Source organism: Coffea eugenioides, chromosome 1, assembly GCF_003713205.1.
Source record: "Coffea eugenioides isolate CCC68of chromosome 1, Ceug_1.0, whole genome shotgun sequence".
NCBI classification, from domain to species: domain Eukaryota; kingdom Viridiplantae; phylum Streptophyta; class Magnoliopsida; order Gentianales; family Rubiaceae; genus Coffea; species Coffea eugenioides.
In genome coordinates, this window is record NC_040035.1 from 43,536,854 (window position 1) to 43,563,843 (window position 26,990).

The 26,990-nt window shown below is 36.0% G+C and overlaps 2 protein-coding genes across 4 annotated transcripts; one reads left to right on the forward strand and one right to left on the reverse strand.

Moving 5' to 3' along the window:
* Positions 1–1,246: 1,246 nt before the first annotated feature.
* On the reverse strand, positions 1,247–6,998 carry LOC113771813 (OTU domain-containing protein DDB_G0284757-like). Of its 3 annotated transcripts, XM_027316518.1 has the most exons (13): positions 6,423–6,998; positions 5,387–5,444; positions 4,960–5,050; positions 4,700–4,866; positions 4,390–4,463; positions 4,016–4,070; positions 3,342–3,416; positions 3,158–3,231; positions 3,025–3,073; positions 2,530–2,614; positions 2,015–2,071; positions 1,640–1,734; positions 1,247–1,539 (listed from the first exon to the last, which is right to left on the reverse strand). In XM_027316518.1, the coding sequence occupies exons 2-12, from the start codon at positions 5,411–5,413 to the stop codon at positions 1,649–1,651; spliced, it is 840 nt and encodes a 279-aa protein (XP_027172319.1). In that variant the 5' UTR covers positions 5,414–5,444; positions 6,423–6,998; the 3' UTR covers positions 1,247–1,539; positions 1,640–1,648. The 3 variants fall into 3 exon arrangements, with proteins under 3 accessions (XP_027172319.1, XP_027172197.1, XP_027172258.1); XM_027316396.1 differs by having other exon boundaries at positions 4,960–5,444; XM_027316457.1 differs by lacking the exons at positions 3,025–3,073; positions 3,158–3,231 and having other exon boundaries at positions 4,960–5,444.
* A 5,900-nt stretch (positions 6,999–12,898) lies between these two features.
* Positions 12,899–24,840, forward strand: LOC113773218 (ABC transporter G family member 28-like). The gene is made up of 14 exons (XM_027317820.1): positions 12,899–13,140; positions 14,287–14,363; positions 14,984–15,277; positions 16,612–16,675; positions 16,768–16,914; positions 17,091–17,125; positions 17,811–17,884; positions 18,597–19,465; positions 20,167–20,463; positions 20,761–21,243; positions 21,608–21,756; positions 22,072–22,361; positions 22,486–22,616; positions 23,458–24,840. Exons 1-14 carry the CDS (start codon positions 12,899–12,901, stop codon positions 23,612–23,614), a joined length of 3,309 nt encoding a protein of 1,102 aa, XP_027173621.1. The 3' UTR covers positions 23,615–24,840.
* The last annotated feature ends 2,150 nt before the right edge of the window (positions 24,841–26,990 follow it).

The following is a 26,990-nucleotide window of genomic DNA, read 5'->3' on the forward strand; positions in this document are numbered from 1 at the left end:
TTTATGAGAAAAATAAGGAGTTTTTTTTTTTTGGGGTCAAATAAGAAGGAGTTTTAACAAAACAAGAAAAAAAAAGTAGTGTTGTGACTTGTGAGAAAAAATAAAAAGGAGTTTTTTTGGCAAATAAAAAGGAGACTTACCAAAACAAGAAAAATTAAGATAAAAGTACCCATTTCTTCCCCCCCCCCCCCCCCCCCTTCTCTCTACTTTGGAGAATTTAAGCCTTTGATAGAGGGATGAGATGGCTTCAAACTTGGCTTGAAAGTCAAATTAAGATCTCATAGTCATCTAATTAAAGAGAAATTTTATCTATTTCGAGACCTTATAATCACCCACTATTCTAAGTCGTCGAGGCTATAATCTCAAATAATTAGAGCCTTCTTAATTATCTAATTAATTAATATCTTTATCATAAGTAAGTAATTAGGGACTTCACGATTACCTAATTAATATCTTTATCCTTCACGGAGCTGGATTTTGGAGACAAGTGTTTTTTCTTTTTTCACTTGTGATGGCACATTGGTCCATTTAAAGAATTTTTTTATTAAGAGAAAATTTATGCTTCAGTTTTCACACAAAAATTCTGCTTCTGTTGTAGTTTTGAAGAAGAGCCTTCTTAATTATCTAATTAATTAATATCTTTATCATAAGTAAGTAATTAGGGACTTCACGATTACCTAATTAATATCTTTATCATAAGTAAGTAATTAGGGACTTCACGATTACCTAATTAATATCTTTATCAAATGAGCTGGATTTTGGAGACAAGTGTTTTTTCTTTTTTCACTTGTGATGGCACATTGTTTTAACTTTCATTTAAACACTTCTAATTTTAAAACCCTTTTTTTAAGCTAAACTCAATTTATGCAGGAATCATATGTTTTCACACAGAAAATTCTGCTTCTGTTGTAATTTTTTGAAACAAATAACAAATCAATTTTATAAAATCTGTTATCCATGGATGGGAAATCAAGAAAAATTAGGACAAACTCGAAATTGTTTTTGTTTTCCTGTGTGCTTATTGTACTTGGCCAATAGTCGTTCACACTTTATACCCAAGCTTGTAAGCTAGTATATAATTCCCAAACAAAGCCCAAGATTGCAAAGGTCAGGACGAGGATTGACCTGTCTGACCATATTAGTTACCTGTAATTTTTAGTGCTTACGCAATTTGAAAGAAAAGAACAAGGCATCTGAAGTCTAAACTAGAAGCCCTGAAATATTGTTGTTAAACCGAACCTGAAAATATTGCGCAACAAAGCATCCAGTATGAAGAACAGGAATACAGGATTCTATCCATATTAACAAAATTGAGATTAGATGAAGACAACATTCTGCCAATTATCAAGAAGACGTGCCTGTTCACATGGGAAACATTATTGGCGCACCAGTGTTGCAAAGAACAGAAATCTTTACATTTATGAATCAATACAATTGATATCATGCTTGCTTTGTCTGGCATGAATTGACAATGATAAAGAGTTCGGCATGGCAGCACGGCAGGTTTTGCAGGTGCAAGACAGCTGCTATATTTCGAATCTGAGGGGAACAAGGAAGAAGGGAAAAGCATCAACCTTTTACATTATTCCTCAACTGCAAAATGGATTTAGAAATCTATAGCTTCAAGTAGTTCTATTACCATATTTTCTCAACTGCAATCATCTGGTGTTTCGAAATGCTCCTGGCGAGGAAATGATCGCCTCTTCTTTCTCTTAGTCCCAAATGTGGTTAAATCTGAAGTACAAAAATGACAACCGAAAGAACAAGAAAAGTTAAGGTCAGTGTGGAATCCATCTAATCCTTGCACTTGTCTATTTCTAGTTTTTGTGCCTAGAAAAGAAGCTTTTATAAGTTTGAGCAAGATGCATCTTTCTGCTTCTGTTCACTCCTGGGAAGTATATGCCCATGCCAAAGCATTGACAGGATTCGATTACTAAAAGTGATTCAGTTGAGGATTCTTTATAACCCCTATCATATGAGGTGAGAAATTTTGACCTAGAAAACTAGGATGTACCTCCTTCAGGGTATATCGAGTTGTAGTGAACCTCAGCCCAGAAGCTCAAGAATATAACTGCAAGTAGAGCACCATGTATAAGTCCAGACTCTGAAGTTTCCAGCAAAATATCCAAGACAAGTGAATTGTGTATGAAAACAACTTTTCTCAATGGTGCAATAACTGAAAGACAAAAATGCTCTTAAAGCTCAGAGATGAGATCAAGGATCCCAAAAACAAGGTGAAGTTACAGTATCATGTCCAAATAATTACAAAGTAAGGGCATATTTTTACAATCAATAGTATGTTGCTTCATTAATAGACTAAAAGGAAACATTTGCTTACAACTCATTTCATCTATTGAGGTAATTTAGTAAGTTTTAGAACTAAGCTGCGCACAGGAAAAAGCTAGCGGACATCTGTTGCCTAACTAAGGCAATAACATATACATGGATAGCTGCTTAAACAGAGTAACGATTAATTAACCACCCAGCTTATAAGTCTAGATAAAGACTTCAGTGAAACATGTACTATACCTCGTTCAGATTTTTGAATGCTGGGTAGTATCTCAATGTAACAGGTGTCCTTGAACGAAGTTATGACAAATATTTTTACACCATACTGCAGCAAATCATTAACGCGTATCAGAACGCATAAGTGTTTGGTCTAAGTGATTACACTTAGCAACATTAAGATCAGTTGTTAATTGGGTATGCAAGGCCTTTAGCAAACGGACAGAATCCAGGTTGTCAGACATCTTATACATGAAGAAGTACATCATGCATGGCAACATAACCCTACAGAACTCCTGAAAATGCATCCTCAAAGCAAAATTTCGAAGACAAAAAAACATTTACTAGAAAGAGTTTCTAAATGCTGTTGAAGTTGACATAGTAACTGGACACAGCAAACACCAACATTTCAACATATGATTGGAGAAAAGAAAACAAACTTTCAACAAATAATTTCTATAAAGTTTCAATGAGGTATTTTGCTGTTGTCTGTGGGGCAGAAAATCAAGCAAGAATTACTGAATCTGCAGCAGCTTGTAAAGTCACATGATCACCCCACTCGCCATTCCTAATATAGATATCCAGTGTTAGACAAGATTGGTCACATTCTATCCAGCAGTAGATTATTTAACATGCAAGGTCAGAAGAGTACTTGGACATCTTCTCCAAATAATCATCGTAAGCCATAGGAACATATCCTTCATAAGTCTCTGGGCATGACTTCAGCTGGTTATTCAATGTAATTTTCGAAGAATACGTAATCAATCAGAAAAGAACAAATTCATAATTTCAAGGTGATATGATGACCTCAAGAACTATGTAAACAGTACACTAACCTGGTCCACAACTTCTTGTCTCACAAACTCATGATGCTCAGGAGTTCGGTAAAATTGATCTGATAGAGCTCGAAACTTGCAAAAGGAAAAAGAATGATAACCATCAGCTGTCTATAAGTCATTGTAAGGCAGTTTATAATGTACTCAGTAGAGTACAGAGAAAAGTGAACAAAAAAGCTTTCAATAAATAAAAGAATGGTATCTTTCAAAGAGTTTTGAGATAAAGATCAACTGTGCAAAAAAATGTTCCCAGAAAAAACTTTTCTAATTCAACATAAGCTATAAATACCAGAAGATAGTCGGAAGGTATCAGAACGAACAAGCAGGCAGTTGACAACTGCAGCTAATCTAGTTACAGGGCCTCGTACGAGGTGTTTAGCAACATTTGATGACTGGCTTTTGTCAATGTTATGTCTAATCAGAATATTACAATGAAGCTTAATTTGGAGCTTTTTGAGATTTCATCTTGGACTTTTGTTTATAGTCAATTTCATCAAAGACTCTTCACCAGTGACAAATTGGATCCGTGAAAAGAGAAATTCTTCAACTATTTTCCTTTTAAAGGTTATTATCTTTCACAAAATAGTTGTTTATTTTCTGCAGTTTCATTTGCTTATATGCACAGTACCAAATGAAATTCCTTTGCTAGGCTTCAAAGAAGTAAGAGAACTAACCTGGCAATTACCATCACCTTGAATTTTACACTCTACCAGCTGGTAAACCTGCAATCTTATAAGTAAAACTTACCAAGTTCAATAATAATACATGAATTGATGTGTACTCAAAAGCTAAAAATTAGTCTATGTGGTCTTTGTAAAACATAATAGGCACTAAAACACATATCCTCACTGGAGGTCATTGCTTGAAGTATATCACCGTTCCCCAGAAAGAGTTCAGTAGTATCAGTTAACCCAAGAGGTTCTGCCAAGTATTGAGACCAGGAGACAGGTTTCTTGAATATTGCTAATATTAATATATAAAACTGGTTCTCTATCTTTGAACATATGCCTGTTTTATTTGGCTGTATCCCAAAAGTAAAAACAAATACCTTTCCAGAAGCCTTTGATGATCTAAAGTTGCTTCGTCGAGAGATGGTATATCTCCATTAATTCTAGGGATGTGCTGCACAAAATCAGGACCTTGATAAAATAGACATTTAGAACTCCACATTAAAGGTGCAGCTACTTGTAACTTGGTTCCACATTGAAAAATTAGGAAGCACATCAGTTAAAAAAGAATATGTGATTGCTAAAAGTGAGGAACAGTTTCAAAACGCATTTCCAGTTGCATGAATGACAAAGTATACTCTACTAGGTTTTTAGTAATAAGGAGAATATCCATTCAGATGCTACACTTACAGGAATTGGAACCATTTGGTTCAACCGTCTGCCTAATTCACCATCCAGAGCATTCTCATCCATGAGTTCCGTTGAGTATGACCATTCACCAGAATATGACTCTCCTCCAGGAGTAGGATATGCACTGGAAGTTACCAAGTCTGTTTCCTCTTCATTACCATTCTCATCTAACAAAAGTAATGCAAGAATTGATCAGAATAACATACAGCAGGAAGATGAAGTGATCAAAGCTATAACTGATTCTTGGTGAATTCCATTACCGAATGGGTAGTTTTCCATAGACTGATTGAACCACTGTTGTTGATAACAAGATGTCTGTGCATTTTCCACTCCTTGGAGGAAATCTTGTGGCTGGTCGGTAAGTGTAAAATAAGAAAATTGTTGTTCAAGTGAGTTTGCAGCCAGCTCATTTTCCTCTACGTTACTAAATACTGAACCATAGTGATTTTCATAGCATCCTGTGTTATTTTGAGGGATAGTGCTACAATAGCCACAGTTAGAGTATGGATCACCATCAAATAGCTGAAGACCCCACCGAACAACATCAGGATCTTGCTCATACGAAAGCATTTTGAAAGTAGTCTAATTCTTTATAAAAACGAGAGTCTGCTCCTTAGTTACCAACTAGTTACTGGCCAGTTAAAAGTTGACAAACCTCCTCTGCTTCAAGAAAAGAATCAAATTTACCTCCTTCACCAAAAAAGAAAGCCACATCAAACACAGAGCAAATTTGCTTCTGCATGCACTGCAACAAATAAATGAGATTACCGTCAGAAAATGGAATGACTTCCTTAGTTACGCAATTTCTAATTGCAAGTAACGCAAGACCCGCAAATGGATAAATTTGATAGAACACTACGAGCACTAGAGGTTAGGCAAATGTAGAATTGAAGACGAAAACAATCAGATCAAAGTGAATAATTAAAGCAGTTAGTGTACGGTAAGAAAAAGTAATTTTTTGTTGCGAGACATGGATGGGGTCTAATCACTAATGAGAAAGAAGGAAACTTTGTAGGGGATGATTGTAAGCGAAAAAGAAAACATCTTTTGGGCCCTGCTTGGACCAAACTCCAGTCACGACAAATGTTTGCTGGGCATTATACACTACAATGACTGGTGTTTTGGCATACAATACGCATTCACATTTGGGCAATGCCAGTGCATTAACAGGGAAGCCGCAAACCCCAACATTCCCTATTTCTCCTGCTGGCTGCTGCTGCAGAGCAGATTTAGGATATCCAAACTGACAAGGCGACCAATATCCCCTCTTTCTTGCACGACGCAAATCAGTTTTTCCCCTACACCTCCTACTGCTAGTCTAGCTTAGATCTCCACACTTTTCCAAGTGTGATTCGTTTCACATACCGCCGTGTGCCTGAGGGGGTAACATACATGGTTTGAGGTAGAATTCTTTAGCTTGATCAATGAAATCAAAACCCCTTGATCCCCATCTATATCTTTTCTCGCAACTTAGTGTAACTTTATGAACTAAGAAGAACAAGATCATCTAAAAAAGTCCAAGTTGAGATCAACTCCCAAGATTTAATCTAAACAGAAGGGGTCTGAGTTGATTGTTGATTTAAAACCCATCATCAGATTATCATAATGCACAATCACACGTGCTTGATTCTATTTCTACTACGACAGAACAGGCAAGAGCAAGAAATCCAAACACCAAAAGCAATGGATACATGATCTTTACTTTATTCTCACAAGACATCACCTGATTTATGAACAAGTCTGAGTAGGCTGAGTCCGACTGTGTTTTCTTAAGCGTGTATTGTGTGTGAAACGGCTACGAGACGCCACGGAAGTCAATGAAAGGCAAGTGTTTGCGTTTGTTTTCCGAAGAGGAGAAAGAGAGAAGAAAGAGAGAGGGATTTAGTCCATTTGTTGTTGGTAATGTATGGAATGGGAATGGAGTTAATGGGAGTGGGATTGATAACGGGAATGTTGTTAATGGACGGACGTCACGAGGGGGAGTGGTACAGGGTACTAGTGTAGATTGTAGACAGGAACAGGGAAAAGAAGGCAGATAAGAAGAGTACACAAGACAAGAGAAGTGAACAGAAGAGGAAGGAGAAAAGGACAATAACCAAACAGGAGTAATCATCAATGTGAGAGAAAATAAAGGAAACGAGGATCCATCGATATGGACACTGGAAATGGAATCAAACTCTGATTTCCACTTGCCCCTCTGTTTCAGTCTCTGAACCCAGCTCAACACCCACCTCTGCTCCCTCCTGACTACACCACTTCACCGGTTTCCCGGACGTTATTTTTGACGGACAGTCAGGATATGGCCGTTTCTTCGTGGCCGGGCTACTGCCTATACTATGCTATACCACTCCATATACTATACGAGTTCTACTACCGCTGGCTTTTGCAGCTGTGCAATTCCCTTTCTAAACTTTTATTACTGCTTTTTTCTTTTTCTCTTTTACTTACTTTCATACTAGTGCTAATATTCTAATCTCTCCATTTCCTGCTTTAACTTTTAGTGTTACAAGGGTGGGTTGTCCAAGCTTGGCTCACACAAAGTAGCCAAAAAAAAAAAAACTTAGGACCTTCGAAGTTTTGATTTCGAACTAATATTTATAAGACTCATAATTGGTTCACAAAGGTGTTAAGATTTTGAACTTATTTCGAGCTCGATCCAAACTCACACAGCAACTATATTATTATGTATTATATAGACGATATTATTTTTAAGCTTACAACTATATATAAATTATGAATAGTATGAATTATATTATATGAAACTACTCAATTATACACGTTGGTGTGTGTGTGTGTGTGTTGTTAGTGACACACTTTCATAGACTTTCATAGTGTGTGTGTTGTTGAGTTTAATGAAATTCAGACCTAACTCACGCTTAAATCGAATCTTGAATTTATGCTCAAACTCTATCAAATCTAATTATACACAAGTCGATAGTTATTAAAAAAAAAAATCATTCAAAACGCCCATCACATTTTGCAAAATAATTTTTTGCGTTCCTCACTTTTAAAAGTGTACTTTTACGTCCCTTACAAATTCATATTGGTTAGATTTGGTCCCTATCTAGATTTCTGATTAATTTTTTGTCGGAATCCACCACGTGTCTTACTTGTAATCATTTTTTAAGGGCAAAGTTATCAAAATCAAAGTTTACATTACCCGATCCATAGTCCCTTACAAATTATAAAATGAATTTTTTTATCCCTCACATTTCACAAAATGAATTGTTTCGTTCCTCACATTTCACAAAATAAATTTTTTTCATCTCTCATATTTTACAAAATAAATTTTTTCGTCCCTCATTGATCATGTGTACGAATAACTTTTTTTTAAAACTAATGTATATCTATTTGATTTCACCTGAACAATATGAATATCATGTAATATATTTCTATTTGATTTCACCTGAACGTATTATTCAAGTGAAATTAAAATAGATATATACAGAGGTTTAAAAAAAATTGTTAGTTTTTTTACTCATGTTCATTCCTTTTACTCAAAAATTCAAAACAAAGAAGATATTTAATTCTAAACATTATCAAACATTTATATCGAATTAAATTTGGATAGAAAATAAACAAAGGAAAAGTATGACAAAATGAAGTAAGTGATTAACACTTTCAAATTTTAAGATAATCATAAGGTAAGAAATTCAAGTGTTGGTCTTAAAAGTAGCAAGTAAAAATTTCATATTTAAATTGCAATTTGTTAGCATAACTATAGAATTCGAATTAACACTGATTAATTAGATGGTCTTATTACACAACTTAATAAATAAATTATTACCAAAATAGAAAAGGTTACAAATATTGAATAAATTTACATGGTGAAATCAAATATAAATATATATGGGTTTAAAACAAAATTATTAGATTTAAACCCATGTATATATCTATTGATTAGCATATGTACAACTACAATTAGTTTGTTTATGTGAAATCAAATAGAGATATATTACATATTATTCGTACTATTCTGGTGAAATTAAGTAGATATATACATGAATTTTTAAAAAAACTATTCGTATATATAGTCAATGAGAGATGAAAAAATTCATTTTGTGAATTGTGAGGGATGAAAAATTTTATTTTGTGAAATATGAGAGACAAAACAATTCATTTTGTGAAATTTAAGGGACTACAGATGGATTATGTAAATTTTGATTTGACAATTTTACCCCTAAAAAATAATCACATGCAAAGCACGTGATATATTCCGGCTAAAAATTAGTTGGAAACTTACATAGGGATCAAATTTGACTAATGTGAATTTGTAAGGGACGTAAAATTACATTTTTGAAAATGAGGGACGAAAAAGTCATTTTATAAAATGTAAGAGACGTTTTGAACTATTTTCCCTTATTAAAACCAACTCGGGGCATTAACCTAGTAGGAGGATAGAGTTGACGAGTTAGTGGTTCAACCGATGTGTCACTGATTGAACCGTTGGGTCATACTATATAATAAAAATATATAATATAATTAAATAAATATATAAATTATAATATAAGTACAAAAATTCTTAAAATGTTAACAAGTCATAACTTATTCATATTTCATAGTTCATACACACACAAGTTATACCCATACGTGTTCCTTAGTTCATAAATTCATATTGATATTATACATAAATATAAATGATAAATCCAAGTGTCAAATAAAGAAAGAAACCTTAATTCCCAAATTTCTTTTCAATTTTCTCATCTAATTGTCAAAAAGACGACAATGCCCATGTTAGTGTGGCTAGTCAAATTAAAAAATTGGGTAAAAAAGTAATTTTAGAAAAAAATTCCAAAACCCACCAAGTTCATAAAAAATCACCGGATTTATCGGCTCACCAGTTGACCGTTTGGGTCAAATGGTTTAAAACGAATCATCTGTAACTCCAATTCAATTGCTAAATCGGTTCTGTTCCATTATGAGTCCACAAATTTGACCAGTTCAATTGTCGGGTTGATCCGGATTTAATAACTATGCACAAGGCGTGGCATTTTTTTTTTGTTTGAATCGAACCGATCAGCATCGAACCGATCCAACCCATTAACAATTCCAAGTACTATTACCTTGTCAAGCAATTAGTACTACCAATTAGTCAAAGGGTTAAACAAACAACAATTAATATTTTACCCATGTTGTATGATTTGTTCAAGATCATTCAACATTAGCTGCTCGAAATCATGAATGTGTGAATTCCTTCAATATAATTTTCTAGTACGAGGTTAGGAACTGGTAAAATAATGCTTAAAAAAAAAAAAAGGGATCTGGTAAAATAATCGTTGCTAGACCAATGCAGTTTGACTAGTGGACCAGCCTGCAACATTGGCCCAATGGAGGATGTAGAGGGGTTACATATACTTGAGGGTGACAGTGGAGGCCCATGTAGACTGTAGACGTGACAAATGGCAAACCACGCCTAATGATTTTACTTAACTATGCATAAGTAGTGTTTTACCACTTTTATCAAAAAATGAAATGATTGTATAACATTTCACGCCAATACTTGTCCAATTATGTGTCCACTGGCCAGGAAAATCCCTGATCGGCTCACAAAAAACCAAAGCAAACTATTTTTTGTTCTTAAAAAATTCAGAGAATGCAGTAGTGCACTTATTTAATACGGTGATTCACTTCTCAATTTTCATATAAATATTTTCTCCGTAAAGTAGGAATATAAGTGGATTAGATAGTTATCGTTGCAGATGACAAAAAAAAAAACAAAACATAGGAAACAATCCCATGAGGAAACATTATAAACTCTTCCACTTTCTTAATTTTTTTTTTTTAGTGTATAGGTGCAAAACTTTTAAGAATTTATAGCACTAATGTAAATTTAATTTATGTTGTTAGTAAAAATTTGAAATGGAAAGTTACCATAAGAGAGAGTTTTTTTGTCATTTTCGCTATGTAATTTGAAGGCTTGCGATGATGTTAGAGCAACTATTTTCCTGCCAAAGCAATTTTACAAATTTCAAAATCTAGGATTTGGATGATTGAAAGTTTTTCCCTTCACGCAAAACACATATTTTCAAAATCTAACACTTGATTGATTCCAAAGAATCCTCAACTTTTGTGCCACTCTGCAAAAACTTATAGTAGTACTCTATATTTTGCAAAATTTTTGATGCACAAACACAAGACAATGGTAAGGTTGCAATTGTCTGATTACAAATAAGAAAAAAAGTATCGAAGTTCGAAAATGGGGCCGCCTCTTCTTGAAAAGAATTGCAAGATTTCAAGTTCTTGTTATTTCTCAAACAATCTAGCTGATTTCCGTTGCAATTGTTGATCCCCCCGGATTGCCTTGCCACTAGGGAAGGAAAACCCATAAAGATCTTCCAGGCAACGGCATTGTTATTGTGGCTACAAATGATTTATCGTACAGACAAATAGACATGATTAATTTCTTCCTGCTTTCCTTCCCTTCTGATTTTCTGAAAATCAATGAATTATTGACTGTGGAGATGAATTTTGGATTCTTGGTCGATGGAGTCATCATAGAGAGACCCCATGAGAGAGAAATGGAAGGCTGAAGAAGAACAGGAAGAAAGAAACCGGAAGAAAACAACGTAGAAAGAGGAATAAAACTGTAAAAGTAGGGATTGGGATTTGGGACATTAAACCCAAAAAAAGAAAAAAGAAAAAGTGAATGATCATTTAGAATAAAACTTAAAATTGCTTTGGCAGGAAAATAGTTGCTCTAACTGCATCACCATCACCAGCCTAGCTTGAATAATTGATAAAAAAAAAAAAGTGGAAATAGGGGAAAGTTTAGGACTTTAATGGCACAATAAAACCAATCAATTGGAAAAATTTCCCCAAGACTTTGACATTCTAGGACAAATTGACAGTTCATTTCGAGATGACTTGATGCTTATCTTCCAATCGATCGGGTCCTGATGATGATAATCAGATAATCAAGGGTCCACAACCACCTATTTCCAATTCATTTGAGTCCATTATTGAAGCTCAGCATTAACCTACAGCGAAATTGACCGATGGGGTTTCGCTAAAAAATACTAGCACACTTGAGATTAGTGGTTTTATGGCCTAAACTAAGTCAAATTTTTGTGTATTGGTGGCCTGGATTAAGTAGGCATTCGAGAATATGGTGTTCGATCTCTTTGGCTTTCACTTATTTACAGTTTCACAATTTTGACAGAAGGGGTCTTAAGTGGAATTTTGAGGATGGTGTCATGTAGCAGTGGCACATAAGATAAGACTTGTAGTCTCCAAGATTTACTCTGATCCTTGGCATTGTTTAGGTCAATGTGAGAACTGTTTGATAAATAATGTGTCAGTAATTTCACTATAACTTGTTGTTCAGATGTAATTGAACCCTGAGATGGTGAGTGGAATCGAAAGCAGCAATATGTTTTTAAACTCGGATCAAAGAATGAATTGAAAAAACCTTCTGATTCACGGTTCGATCAGCTCGACTAATTCAAAGATTTAATAATTTTTTATTTATTTTAGTATTAAAAGTTTTAAATAAAATAAAAACTTAATAAAAATAGGTCGAACCTCCCAATTTTTACCGATTTTTATTGGTTCAAATGGCTTTTGATCAAATTTGACCGATTCAATTGATTTTTTAAATTATTTATTGAAGTGGATCGAAGGCATGACCGATTTACGGTTCAATTGGTCGAACCGACCAATCCGATTCGATTTTCAAGACACTCCAAAACGACCCAACATTTATATTACCAAAAAAGAAAAAAGAAAAAAAAAACTTAACTGTATAGTTGCAAAATGGAGAGACAGCATGGTCATGGTCCTCAAGAAAGTCGGGAGAAGGTCTAACGACCTCTTTCCAGTAAGTAAGCAGCGTTTTCTCTCTCATCTTTGTGCTTAGCAAAGATACGTGCTACTTTGCTCTCTCTCTGATGGCGCAAAATTTTCGAAATAAATCCAACGGTCGAAGTCCCATATGACGAGTCATGAAGAAAGAAGGGACCATTGGACATAGCAGCAGAAGAGCTTTTTCCTCCTACTTCACCTCCCCGCCATTTCTTCCTCACCACAACTCTTCTCCCTCCCCAGCCCAATTCTCAATCCTCCCATCATTCGATACCTTTCATCCCTGTTCCACCTCATCCCAGATCAAGAAAATCCCTCAAATTTACACAACAGAAGTTCTTTTCTTTTCTTTTTTGAACTTTTTTCCTTTTCTATGTGGTACATTTAATCTGTTCTTGAATGGTGAAGAAAATGATTGCTGGAAGCAACAACAATGGGCTCAATTTTCGCATGGCATTGACATTCTTTGCAGGGGTGATCACTTTAACAAATAATGTCGTCTTCACCTATGCGGCGAATGACAGCAGTAGTGATGCTAGTATGGATCTCTTAACAGATGCAATCTCTGCCCGTTTCAGCAATTTCACTGACTCATTCAAGGGTGATATCACGAAAGAAATGGGATTTTGCATTGACAATGTGTAAGTCCATCTTGGGTATTTTTCCTCAGATATATAGAGAAATATGGATGCACACATTTCTTATGGTTCTTTCTCTTATACTACATGCATATGTTTTTCTTGTTGGTCAGCTGGTGGACTGTAAATGTTTGCAATTGGTGAATTATGTTTTACGGTCATCTGCATTGAACGATAAAGCTGATAGGTATCCAAAAAAGGGTGAATGTTGCTTGATGTAAACTGTAGTTCTGAAATGGTTACGTGATCTATGTCCCATTAACGTAATGAACAGTTGTTTCACTGCATAAACATCTAATGAATGCAATAAAATGGTAGAACAAGTAGTAGTGTAAGCAAGTATACTCAAAAGTTAGTTATTTTTGTAAAAGGCTATTAACTAGCTATTGTATAATTTGATCTTTTCAAGAATGCCTTGCTTTGCCTAGGATGTGTAATAAGAGAGATAAACATAGTACATATTTTAAATATGTTAGAATAGGGGTACTAAGTCAGCTTGGGTGGTGTATAAAGCAAACAGAAGAAAATTTGTATTATCTACTTGCACTTTTTATGTAAGGGAAGATGGACGCTAATTTTAGCCAGCAGTAACTAAAACTACGATTCGGCCCAACTAGTCTAAAAAAGTAGAATATTTCCTTTTAATACAGTTGGCATTTAATGTAAGATCTAAGGGATATTTGCTTGAGATTCCGTTAATCTTTTATTCTTCTTGTAGTTTCTAGTTGATTAATGGGATTTTGGTTTGCATTATTTCCTTGGCTCTTGTTAATCTATAATTTCTCTCTTTTCATATCCTTGCTCTCTTTAGCTCAATATCCTTCCTGTTTCCTCCACCGTATAGAGTCCTATATTAACAATTTCTCACATATGCATGTCACTTCTGGAGAAATACACATGATGGTGTAGAAAAGTCATCTGACTGATAAACATTTCTGCCATGTGAGACAAAATCAAACAGATGGAACGGTAAAACCGAGAGATCCATTTGCTCATGGGATCCTCTCCTTAGCTACTCTTTATTTTTCCTTCCATAGATTATGTGTTACAATGGTATATTCTATTTGATCTATATGGAAGGTTTACTATGCATTTCTACAGGTTCTACTTCTCGTTGATACTGAACTTGATGCCTTTTGATTGTGTTAGGGATGCTGAATGGAATGCCGCATTTAATTTCTCAAAAAAGTCAAAGTTCTTAGCTGAATGCATTAGATCGTCGGGAGGTATTGACTGAATTCAGAATTAGCTAGCAGTCATATTTGTGAAAATTTTAAATCAACTTCATTCATTTTTGCTTATTATTTTCTCTAGGTGATCAGAATGCAATTCCCATTTGTCATCCTTAGACTTCTTTGAGAGCACCTAGTAAATGGATTACCTAGGCTCCTAAAGTTCTACAGGCTGATAGGAAGGAAAAGGAACCCTTTGGCTGGAGACCAGAAAACACTTAAATTGTGCATTTATATGATCATAATACCTGATTAAGCTTCACTGTTGAGTTTTCATTGGACAAATTGGTGACCTCTACTGGTCCTAGTTCTTTTAAAGTTCTCAAAGTTGGTTTGCTTGTGATGTCCAGAATCTATTTTGATAGGAAAAGAAATATAACTCTCCTGATTAAATTACCCCATTGAAGAATTGATACAAATATATGTTGTCACATTACTAATTTGGCAGTCAAGAAGCTTTCTTTCATTTGATGGAGAACCTATGCTGCATAATGCAGCACCAGGTTTTAATACCATCTCTGAGCTCATGCTTGTTCTTGGAGTTTTCAATCCTTTCCATTTCAGTCTTCCTTTGTCATTTTGACATTCCTTTTTGTTCTGCTGTGGATTTGTAGGGGATGCTGCACGGCGCTTGTGCACTGCAGCAGAAGTAAAGTTTTACTCCAGTAGTCTAATTGATCAAGCAAAGGAAACTGGAGGAGTACCAACTACATCAAACTTCTTAAAACCTAACAAGAACTGCAACTTAACTTCTTGGATTTCTGGTTGTGAACCTGGATGGGCTTGTAGTATTGAAAAAGACAAGAAGGTTGACCTCAAAAATTCAAAGGATATTCCAACTAGACTTAGTGATTGTAAACCGTGTTGTGAAGGCTTCTTCTGTCCTCATGGTCTTACCTGCATGATACGTAAGTATTTGAAAGTTATCTAAAACTTTTCCTCTTTAATCTTTCTTACTTTTCAGGCATCCTTTTGAAATCTATCACTCATCTGAATGCCATTCTATTAGAGTTTCTCTTGATCTTATTTTTAATCATTTTTACATTTTTCTTCGGTGCTTTTCTTAAACCATCTTGAAGTTTGATTTCAGTTTCAAAACTAAAGCACTAAGAAGTTTCTTTAAGTAAAAAAGGTCTAAACGAAAGATTACCTTTCCTTTGCATCTGAACTTAATTTTTCAGAATGCTGAATGAGCAATTGACTATGAGTTGGCGAAATAATTCACACTGTCGTAATTATGTATCAATGCATTAAGAAAACTGAATCAGGATGAACAATTCATGGATGCCTTACTCATTCTCTGTTTCTCTGACCAATTTGATTTGACTTCTTAAGCTCTGAAGGATTATTGTTAGGTTGATAAGTCTCACTATTATAATTTTATCAAACCAAAACTAAGGAATAAAAGCAAAAGGTAAACAATCCAAGTGTTTGACGTTGTTTTCCACGTAATGGATGTGATACAAATACAACGCCATTATTTGTAGAATAATGTCAAACACTCAACTTGTTTACAATGCTTATGGAAGTGAACTCAACATGTCAATACTTATTGTGCTCTAATCCAGGAACATATGTAGCACTTAGCCTGGTTGTTTGTTTCCTTTTATGTACTTTTGTGTTGCTGTTTCTCTCAAAAGGTTGTACCTTACATTCATGAACGTCCATTAATTTCATGCCTACGTGCCAAGAAATATCTTATCAAACTGTAAGTTGTTCATTCTGCTCTTGAGGAACATCTTGGTCAGCAGCCATTTTGACTAACGTCTTTGGGGACAAGATTTTACTCCTAGTTGAAGCTGGAGTAGCTTTTGTTTTGGTTTCAAATTGAAGGCAGTTTACTTAAGCAACGCACATAGTTGGAGACGGTTTGTATGGTTTCAGCATGCGAGATTAACAAGTGGAAGAGCTTGCTAAGATTTTCTTGGACGCTCCATCTATGTCATGTGTTACGTGTAATGATAAAATTATATCGCATGAAGGCTGGAAAAAGAGCCATAGCTGCTTTTAACAACTTTGTTATATCAGGAAAATATCAACAAGTTCAACATGTCAGTGAACAAAAAATTAGCTACTTTCATTTGCTATATCTTGCATTTGAAATTCCATGCTGCTTTCTTCTAAACTCTCTCTCTCTCCCCCTCCCTCCCTTTTCTTTTTTGTTTTTTCCCTGATTTTGTTCTTTTGATATATTGCCGGTGGAGGACGATTTCTAACCTTTTTCAAAATCTCATTTCTGAAGCCTGCCCATTGGGTGCTTATTGCCCTCTTGCAACACTCAATAAAACTACAGGTTACTGTGATCCGTAAGTTAAAGTCTTCTCCTAAACCATTTCCTCAATCAGGTTATCTTGCGTTTGCTCCAAGTGATGTCCATAGTCTATAAAAACTGATGCAGGTACCGGTATCAATTGCCTACTGGAGGGTCCAACCACACTTGTGGCGGAGCTGATGTCTGGGCTGATTTCATGAGTGCAACTGAACTATTCTGTTCAGCTGGATTTTACTGTCCAAGTACTACTGAAAAGATTCCATGCAGCCGTGGGTATTACTTACATCCCAACACTCGTAGCAATTTTTTCTAGTGGCTTTATTTCCAATGTTTGTGTTCTTAAGAAAAGGCTCTTGGCATCTCTTTGCTTCATTTATGTTGCAAGTCTTGTAATATGTTGCATATCCTGTAGTTTATTTGCTTGTGGCTGTTGCTTTGTCATTGTTCAGGTATTACTGCAGGGCAGGCTCTACAAAACCATCAAGTAAGTCGTGTTTTGTTGTTTGTTTACACCATTCAGATACATGGATATCTGTTTTCTATGTATTACAAGAAGCCATGAATTTTGTATATTCATGCTCAATTTCTAATGTAATGCTGGTAATATGGCCTCTGCAACTAGTTTTTGGTTAGTTGTTTGCATGTGAGCGTCGTTAACAGATGACCATGTGAAGAAGAACAAAAGAAGAGGACAAAAAGAAGGGCATATTCCTGGTGATACGAGTCTCAGAAGATATGAATGTCCTTCGTTGTGCAAATATGATTATAAACTTCACCTTTGTCTTTAGTATGCATGGGTACAGATTTTGCCTGACATCTGAGTGTCAGATGCTTGACAAGGGACTTAGTGTAGTACAATGAAAAATGAGACCCCAAAATGTTGCTAGATTTTTGTATTATCAAATCACATGAAGGTTTTCTAATCACAACAGATATGTCTGATCAAGACGTTACGTAATGTTTTTGATAACTGTGAATGAGGTACTGTGAGGAGCCATGTTCATTTATCTTCTGTATTCTGCAAGTTTTGCAGAGATGTCTTAAAGGCATGCTAGCAGTTCCTTTTCTAGTTAAGCATTCTTGCAGAGAACCTATTTTACAGTTGCCTATCTTTTCCTTCTTAATGGCTCGTTCTAAAATAATGTTGTATTTTGTGGATGATCTTGTAGAATGCTATGCGTTGGCAACTTGTGATCCAAAAACGGAAAAGCAGAATATCACAGCATATGGTATCCTGTTCTTTGTAAGTTCACAATCATGCGAAAGCAGCTTGTTTCATTCCAATATTCTATTTCCACATATAATTTCTCATTTGCTAGATGTTTCACTCTTTTCTCCTGTATTTATTTAGGTAGATGTAAGGAAAAACGTTTAATGATCATATATTATTGCAAGCACAAAGTGAATTTGTATTCAACACAAGCAGAGATCTTGTGAATTTCTTCTAAAAATGTGAATTTGTCTTTAACATCTTTTGTACAAAAGATGTGAATTTGTGTTCACAGCCTTTTCTTGCAGCTGAAGTGGTAGGAACTTATGAAGCAGGTTTGAACCATCTTTTATCTTCTTGTCAATACCAGCTACCTGCAACTAAGAAGATTCTATAAAATCCTTAAGCCCTGAGGGGAATATAAAGTTGGGATCAGCATCACATGGAGGTATCAATAGGAGTAGGCAAAGTTGAACTGGCTTCATTGTACTTCTTTCTTCTTTCCTTTTTGGATTAAAAGGCATAGGACTTCCGGTCTTACCTTTGGGAACTGTGAGCTTTCTTTTCTGTGCAAAATGGGCCGCAGTCTTTTGTAGTAACCGTTTACATACAACTAAGTCGACAAAAAAAAAGAAAAAGAAGAGTCGGTATTAGAAATGCTGCACATTTTCCTGATGCGTATGTATTGCATCCAAATTGTGCATGGTCGAATGCTTTTTAATTTGCTCTTGTCATTCCTTTGTAGGGAGGCATCATGCTTGTACTTATCATTATTTACAACTGTTCTGATCAAGTACTGAGTACAAGAGAAAAAAGACAAGCTAAATCAAGGGAAGCTGCCGCAAGAAGTGCAAGGGAAACTGCACAGGCACGTGAAAGGTGGAAGTCAGCAAAGGATGTTGCTCGAAAGCATGCAACTGGACTGGGAGAACAGTTATCTCGAACCTTTTCTCGGAAGAAATCTGCTCGGCAAGAACCACCAAGGAAAGGTGCCGGCTTGCCACCAATGCCTGCAGAAGCTTCTGAACCGAAAGGCAAGAAAAAAGGAGGAGGAAACCTCACGAAAATGATGCAAGAGCTTGAAGAGAATCCTGATAGTCATGATGGCTTCAATGTTGAGATTGGAGACAAGAACATTAAAAAGCAAAGGGCTAAGCAGTTGCAAACTCGGAGTCAAATTTTCAAGTACGCATATGGTCAAATTGAGAAAGAGAAAGCTCAACAGGAGCAGAACAAAAATTTGACATTTTCTGGAGTAATCTCCATGGCTTCTGATATCGAAATAACCACAAGACTTCCTATTGAAGTGGCTTTTAAAGATTTGACTCTTACGTTGAAAGGAAAAAAGAAGCATCTCTTGAGGTGTGTTACGGGGAAGCTAGTGCCAGGCCATGTCTCGGCAGTCATGGGTCCATCTGGGGCTGGTAAAACAACATTTCTTTCTGCATTGACAGGAAAAGCTACCGGTTGCACCAAGAGTGGGTTGATTCTCATAAATGGTAAGGTTGAATCGATGCATTCATACAAGAGAATTATTGGATATGTGCCTCAAGATGATATAGTTCATGGAAACTTGACGGTGGAGGAGAATCTCTGGTTTAGTGCTAGGTGCAGGTATGCCACCACTAGTCTACATGGCAGTTCAACTCATCTTTTAGGATTTATTGGTAACTGGTGCTTCTGTACTCCAATTTCTTGAGAATTTAAGTTATCTAACTAATTCCAATTGGTATGAAGGTTTTTATTCTTGTCCCCATATTGTCATTTTAAGCATATCTTTAAATATTCTGCCTCCATTGAATATTTTCCTATAAGCTTCTCAGATTATCTTCCCTATAAGTTAATCTGTAGTTAAAACTATATACATTCTTGTGAATAGTGGGATTTGTAAACTTCAAGAATTAGCATATTCATCTATATATCCAGGAAATTCAAAGCTAGGCTTGTTATCATTTTTTTTTTGACATCATTTTACATTACAGCCTCCTTTTGCTCTATGCATGATGAGGTTTGGATGAATTTCCAATTCATGAAATCATTCCTCCCTATGTGAATTTTGATGCATTTGATGAAGTTAGGAGTCTTGTGAGCATGGATTAATAGCTATAACCCCTTGGTCGGTGCCTAGTTCAACATGTCGGCCATGGAATAAGCAAGGAAGAAAACCAATATAAAGAGAATTGTTAATATAAATTTTGCCTTAACTTCATATGGCATTTAATAATATCATTCTCTCTTATTCAATCTCATAACTTTACTTATCCGGCGAGCTTGCATTCTGATTTTGTGCTCTTTTCTTGAGTTCTTGTTTGTAGATTACCGGCTGATCTTCCAAAACCAGAGAAGGTGTTAGTAGTTGAAAGAGTCATCGAGTCCCTAGGATTGCAGCTGGTTAGGGACTCTTTAGTAGGAACAGTGGAAAAGCGAGGAATTTCTGGGGGACAGAGGAAGCGAGTTAATGTCGGGTTAGAAATGGTTATGGAGCCTTCTTTACTGATCTTAGATGAACCCACATCCGGCTTGGATAGTTCTTCTTCTCAATTACTGCTTAGAGCACTCCGTCGCGAAGCTCTTGAAGGCGTAAACATATGTATGGTGGTACACCAACCAAGGTAATCTTTATAGCAGATAATTCACTAATTATTGTGGAAGTTAAAAATTTGTCTTCCTCTTAGTTTTGACTTGGAGTCTTATTCTTGAGGAGGCTTGCACGTTTTAATTTTAGATATTTCTTTCTCAATTTTTGATGATTCCTGATTCTTATCCTGTTAGTTTTGATGAACTATGCTGTATGAACTGCCATATAGTTTTTATTCTTTGTTAATTCCAAAAGGCATAAATAAATTTCAAAGATGTAATGGTTAATTGGTAGCCTTCTCATCTAAGTTTCTGTTACTTTCCTGGTTCAGCTACACCTTGTTCAGGATGTTTGATGATTTGATACTTCTAGCTAAGGGTGGTCTAATTGTATACCATGGATCAGTGAAGAAAGTTGAAGAGTACTTCTCCGGAATTGGGATCCAAGTCCCTGAGCGTGTTAATCCTCCAGACTACTACATTGATATTTTGGAGGGAATTGTAAAACCGAGTGCAAGCTCTGGAGTTAACGTCAAAGATCTTCCCCTGAGATGGATGCTTCATAATGGCTATCCAGTACCACCAGAAATGCTGGATTCTGCTGGAATGGCGGCAACTGGAGATTCAGCACATGGCGGGAATCCTGCAGCGGCTGGGGCTGATGGACAGTCTTTCGCTGGAGACCTGTGGGAAGACGTCAAATTCAATGTTGAGCTGAAGAAGGACCACTTACAACATAATTTCTTGAAGTCGAAGGACTTATCTGACCGAAGAACCCCAGGCGTATTTACGCAGTACAAATATTTCCTAGGAAGGTATCAGTCAATTACTGATTTGGTATCACGCAGCCTAGATATTTCTGTTCTTTTATGCATGTATCAATTCTGAGTTCAGAGCCAACCATATTTGTTTTGTACATGAATTAACTTCTTTAGGGTGGTAATATGGCAAGAACCAGAGCGCTTCTTTAGACATTTCATTTTTAGAAAATATTCATTTGGATGACATTTGATGGGTGAGAGGGAAGGAAGAATGCGTAGGCATTCATGATAATCTCAGAAGCTGTAGGATGTTTGGTTCAAATTCTACGTTTTGGTAGCTTATAGTGATTAAAGGTGAATGATCTTCACTCCCATTAGCTTAGCATCTGCTTACACGTACTATTTCAATTTTGCTCAGACTTGGTAAACAGCGACTACGAGAAGCCAGGACACAAGTGTTAGATTTTCTGATTCTACTGCTCGCTGGAATATGCCTAGGGACACTGGCTAAAGTGAGTGATGCTACCTTTGGGGCCATGGGATATCTCTACACTGTCATTGCAGTTTGTAAGTTTAATTATCCTACCTTATTGATCACTTTTTGATATGTCTCATCCATTTCAACTCTTTCAAAAAATCATGCGTGCCACAGAATCAATTCTAATATCTCATGATGTTGCTAGCATCTATGATACTACTATATCGCACTGCATGTTAAAGATCTTTGTCATTTCGTGAAAGTTTGCAGACACACAAGAGATGTGTTGCAAGCGTATGCCCGATGCTATTAGATATTCTTCAAAACTTATTATTTTGTAAATTCTCTTCTGATGATATTGTTCATTCTTTCTCATTTACCAAGTTTTTATTCCTTGCTCTCAGCTCTACTCAGCAAGATTACAGCTTTGAGATCATTTTCTCTGGATAAGTTGCATTACTGGAGGGAGAGTGCTTCTGGCATGAGCAGCTTGGCTTACTTTCTTGCCAAGGACACGGTTGACCATTTTAACACAATTGTAAAGCCAGCAGTTTATATGTCAATGTTTTATTTCTTCAACAATCCAAGATCAAGCATTATGGACAATTATGTTGTGTTGGTGTGTCTGGTGTACTGTGTTACTGGTATAGCTTATACACTTGCCATCTACTTTGAACCTGGTCCTGCCCAATTGGTATGCATTTGACGTTCCTACTGCATGATATATATATATATATATATATATATATATATATATATAGTACTAGTATATTTATATACCATTTGCATGGCTCATAAATTAGTTCTGCTCCCTGCAGTGGTCAGTGCTGCTTCCGGTTGTCCTATCTCTGATTGCAAACCAGGAGGGTGACCCATTTTTTAATAAACTAGGGAACTTCTGCTACACAAAATGGGCTTTGGAAGCATTTCTCATAGCAAATGCAAAAAGGTTTGATCCAAATGTCATGTCTTTGCAATTCACATTACAGTCTCTATTTAGTTTTCTCACATGTCACAAATCGCCAAACAATTAATCAGCCTATGTTGCCCCGTAGAGACCGACATCATTGACTTAGTGGACTATTGTTTGAATTCAATTCTTGTTAGTAGAAATTTAGTTCCATTCATCAATTTTCACGAAAAATAATGCCAAGAACATCCCAAAATGTCGTGACGACAGATGGAGTTCTGCACAGTCCCTCTTGTTTACTTTCTTGATTAGACATGGTACATGCTGTTTCTCATGCTGCTGTGGAAATTGGAATCTTACAGGATTTGAATTTCAATTAGCATTCAGTAGCTGTACAAATTTCTAATCCTGTCAAAGTATTATGACACATTGGTCTTGTAAAAGATCATCAGGCCTGATCAAAGAGGACAAACTTAGAATGGACATTACCTAGGGCCATTGTATGCATGTTAATATGGCATGCCTGCGTGGTTGTAAAGAAAGGGACTGAAAATACTAACAATTAACTCGCAAGGCTACTTCACCTTACTATGCTTCTTTCCACGTGAATGCTGTTGCAATTGCTAGCCAAGAAAGATGGAACTCTGCAGGGGATTTCAGAAGACAGTACAAATTATTAACTCGTATGTGTCAAATCAGTCCTGGTTACTAGCATGCATGCAGTAGATAACTAATGAGGAAAACAAAAGACAGTTAAAAAGTTATCCTTCGCACCTTATAGTGAATATACCTCAACAAAATGTTGAGATAGTTGATCAATGTCTAACCTACTGGCTGAATACTCTGCTCATTTATCTAATCTTATTTCTTTGATTGTCAGGTACTCAGGAGTGTGGCTGATTACGAGATGTGGTGCGTTACAACAGAGAGGGTATCATCTTGGAGACTGGTATCCCTGTTTAGCATACCTGGTGGTCACTGGTATACTCAGTCGTGGTTTAGCATTCTTCTGTTTAGTCACCTTCCAGAAAAAATAAATCAATCTAGAGATGCCCTTCCCGTGCTATGTTCGTGAAAGACCTGCAATGACTTCATTCATTTCACGTTCTGGAAAAATGGCACAAGGCGTTGCAGGTCCTCTAGAATCTTCAAAAGTCATGGAAAAGAATCAAGCATGCGACCTTCTCCGTTCTCCTATCTATAACTATGCTTGCATGGTCCGTTCTCCTATCTATAACTGTGCTTGCATGAACCTGTCCAGCAAATGTAATGAAGCGGTAAAACCAAATGGTTTGCTTATTCACTGCAAAAGTCGAGTCTGGGTTGGAATGCTAATGCAAGTTCAAGAAAGGAACGGTGTAATTCTTGCATGTTATATTTGAGCCCTGATAATATGCAGTGTGTGGAAATATATTTTGTCAAACCTCTCTACTACTGTTTAAAAAGGCGGTAAGAGTATTACAATGGGCTGCAAATACAGGGAGAACAATGTACCAACACATAGCTTAGCACCATGATCTTGCTGCTTGACATGATAAATGTACATATGTATCCTTGTAGCTTTCCTTTATTGGGGTAAATGGCATGAGGCTTGTTTATAGGGAAATTACAGACAGATGTAAGAAGAGAGTTGTTTCTGAACATGAGGATAATTAAGATCTTCCATGTTGTATTAAGTTTAGAAATGAGAGTGGCAGGGAATATTTCAATTAAGATTTGCCATTCCCATGCGCTGTTCATTTTCTGTTACCTGTTTTTCCTCCTTCCTGTTGGTTTGAAACGTTATAGCTGTTCACTATCCAGTAACATTTTCTCAAACCCCAAGCACTTTTCCAGTCAATACATTCCATCCCTTCTTAGGTGTGTTACATAAGCTCAGGCGACACTGCAGTGTTGTTTGCCTCTGCATCTAGACTCAAATCCTTCTACTATTTGAACTCCATTTCAATTCATGCATTCTGTCCAGGGAGATTTCCCGACAACTGATGCAATTGAGGAAAGAGTGCTGGTTAAAAGCATACAAATATTGTGATCCAAAAAACCGTGTTTACCAAACTCTACAGCAGTTAAGCAACTACTACCAGCAACAAATGAATAGTTTCCTCCATCTTCATTACCCTGTTTTACTGAGCTGTTGATAATAGGAGTAGTCAATAATGGTCTTACAGAAATCTGGTATCTTTCATTTCCTACAAAAGAGTGTTACAGCGAAATGTTAGTCTTTAACTTCACCAAATGCAAAAAACGTTCCACCATACTTACTTCAAATTGAAGCCATTAGAGTGCATTAGCCTCCAAAAGACACAGAAAAATTTAACTGTCCTTCAAGTTGGACAAATGGGTTCAGAAAAACTCCATTATTGCTCATTGTTCCCGTTGTAAGGCAACTAACCTCAAGGAAAGGGAAATGTCTAGTGACAAGGAACTTCAACGTACTTTGAAAGAGCTCCTAATGCAGTAATACTTGACTCACAAGAGATAGTTTAACAGGAACTAAAGAAATTCAGTCACATAGAAGCAATAAAAAGTTTCGTACGAAATAATTTTAGTTGCATCTCAATGACAACACATCAATTTAATGTCTCGTACAGAATAGTAGTGATGAAACATAACATGAAAAAACTTAGTAAGTTGCCCATTTTGCATGAAGATTCACTCCAGAGATACATATCTTTTTTCTTTTGGCAGCAATCTGTGTTTCAAAAGCCATAGAAAACAGATTTATACAACTACGGCACTGTGAGACATTAGAGTCTAGAAGAAAAGTACACTATTGCCATATCCCCTTTTTTGGTATGTTCTAACTGCTTTTGTTTGACAAGGAAAGCTTTTTACCATAAAACTTCTACTTAAATCTTTTTGCAGGAGTTTAATAGTCCAAATTCTCTTCAGTTTTTCATTCTCTATTTCAGATGAATGAGAACCATTTATCACACAACTATCTTTTTCCAATACTTGAATTAATGAGCATCTTTGCATGATAAGAGCAAACGTGTGTCTGAGCAAAATAGTTACCTATCTTGTTCGGAACAGTCAAAAGTGAAGCTTTAACGCCAAATGACATTCCCCATAAACTTGAGTGCTGGAACACAGGCGCTTCAACCATTTTCAAACTCGATAATTCCTGGTCTTTATGAATCATATCAAAGGCATGCATCTGGTCCTGGAAAGTATCAATAGGACATGAAATAAGAAGCTAAAGAAAACAAAAGAGAGAACCCAGAGGATTCTTTCTCTGCAGAGGTATTCATTTTGTGCATGTGTTGATATACTTGACATATAAGACATCAACGTTTGGCATGGACTTGGTTAATGCTTGAACTCTTTAAAATTTCATAGCTTTGCATGTAAAGTTCGATGCAACCAGCCGAGCAACTGTGGTATATGGTACACCAGTTGCTGCCTCTTGTAGGATCTAACTTTCTAGTCACCAAAAGCCCAAAAGAGAACCCAACCTATCTGTCAAGTCTTTTACTTTGTTTGCCCTCCTTTCACAATGAATAGGTCTGCCTATGCCCAAACCAATAAAAGAACCAAAAAGACAAATCATTGATAGCATAAATCCAACATTACACAGATTTCCTGGGGAAAATAAAAAAACTTGTCCAGTCTTGAAATCCAAGTGAACTGTAACAGTATGAACCAAAAAGTGAGGTCATACAAGGTTTTACTGGGACTATACATTGAAAAGCACACAATAAATCCATTGCCATGCTAGAGCCTTCCCAAATTTTCTGGCACCTCAAGTTTAAATGGAACACTTGAACAAAGAAATTTTCAAAAGCAGTATCATTTTAGAAATTCTGGAAGATAATCAAGATGCATAATCTGAAAAATGCAATTGGATTACGCTTTTAAGACGAAGCATATCCACACCCTAATGTGCATTTGCATACTACATGCCCAGACTTGTCATGATTTCTACTTTGATCTCTATGGAAGTTGAGCAAGGCCCTTAAGAGTAATCAGGTTTGCGATTCTAAATCATCTTGCAATTTAGAATCGCTGATCCTATTAAACTTAACATCAATCAAATCTACTATGTTAAGGCTCATGTGACTAAAAAAGACAGTAATTTAATAGTGCAAGATGAATGATGATACTCCATTTTGGATGTTGCAAGATGATAAAGATTCACATATTACCTTCCTTTTCATTGCACAGAACTTGCAGTCTGACAGTGATGGAGGTAACACTTGATTTACAATAAGCCTTCGTACTGGAACTTTTTCCTTCTTTAAGGATGCACACAACCTCGAAGACTCGCTAACTGCCATTGCCTTGTTAAGGAAATCAGAGAAAAATACCATTAAGAGTTACATTTTAAAAAAATAAGAATATTCTACAAATTACTAAATTACTTACTGGTCCACCCAAGACAATTTCTACCAAAGTAAATAAGATTCAATGACA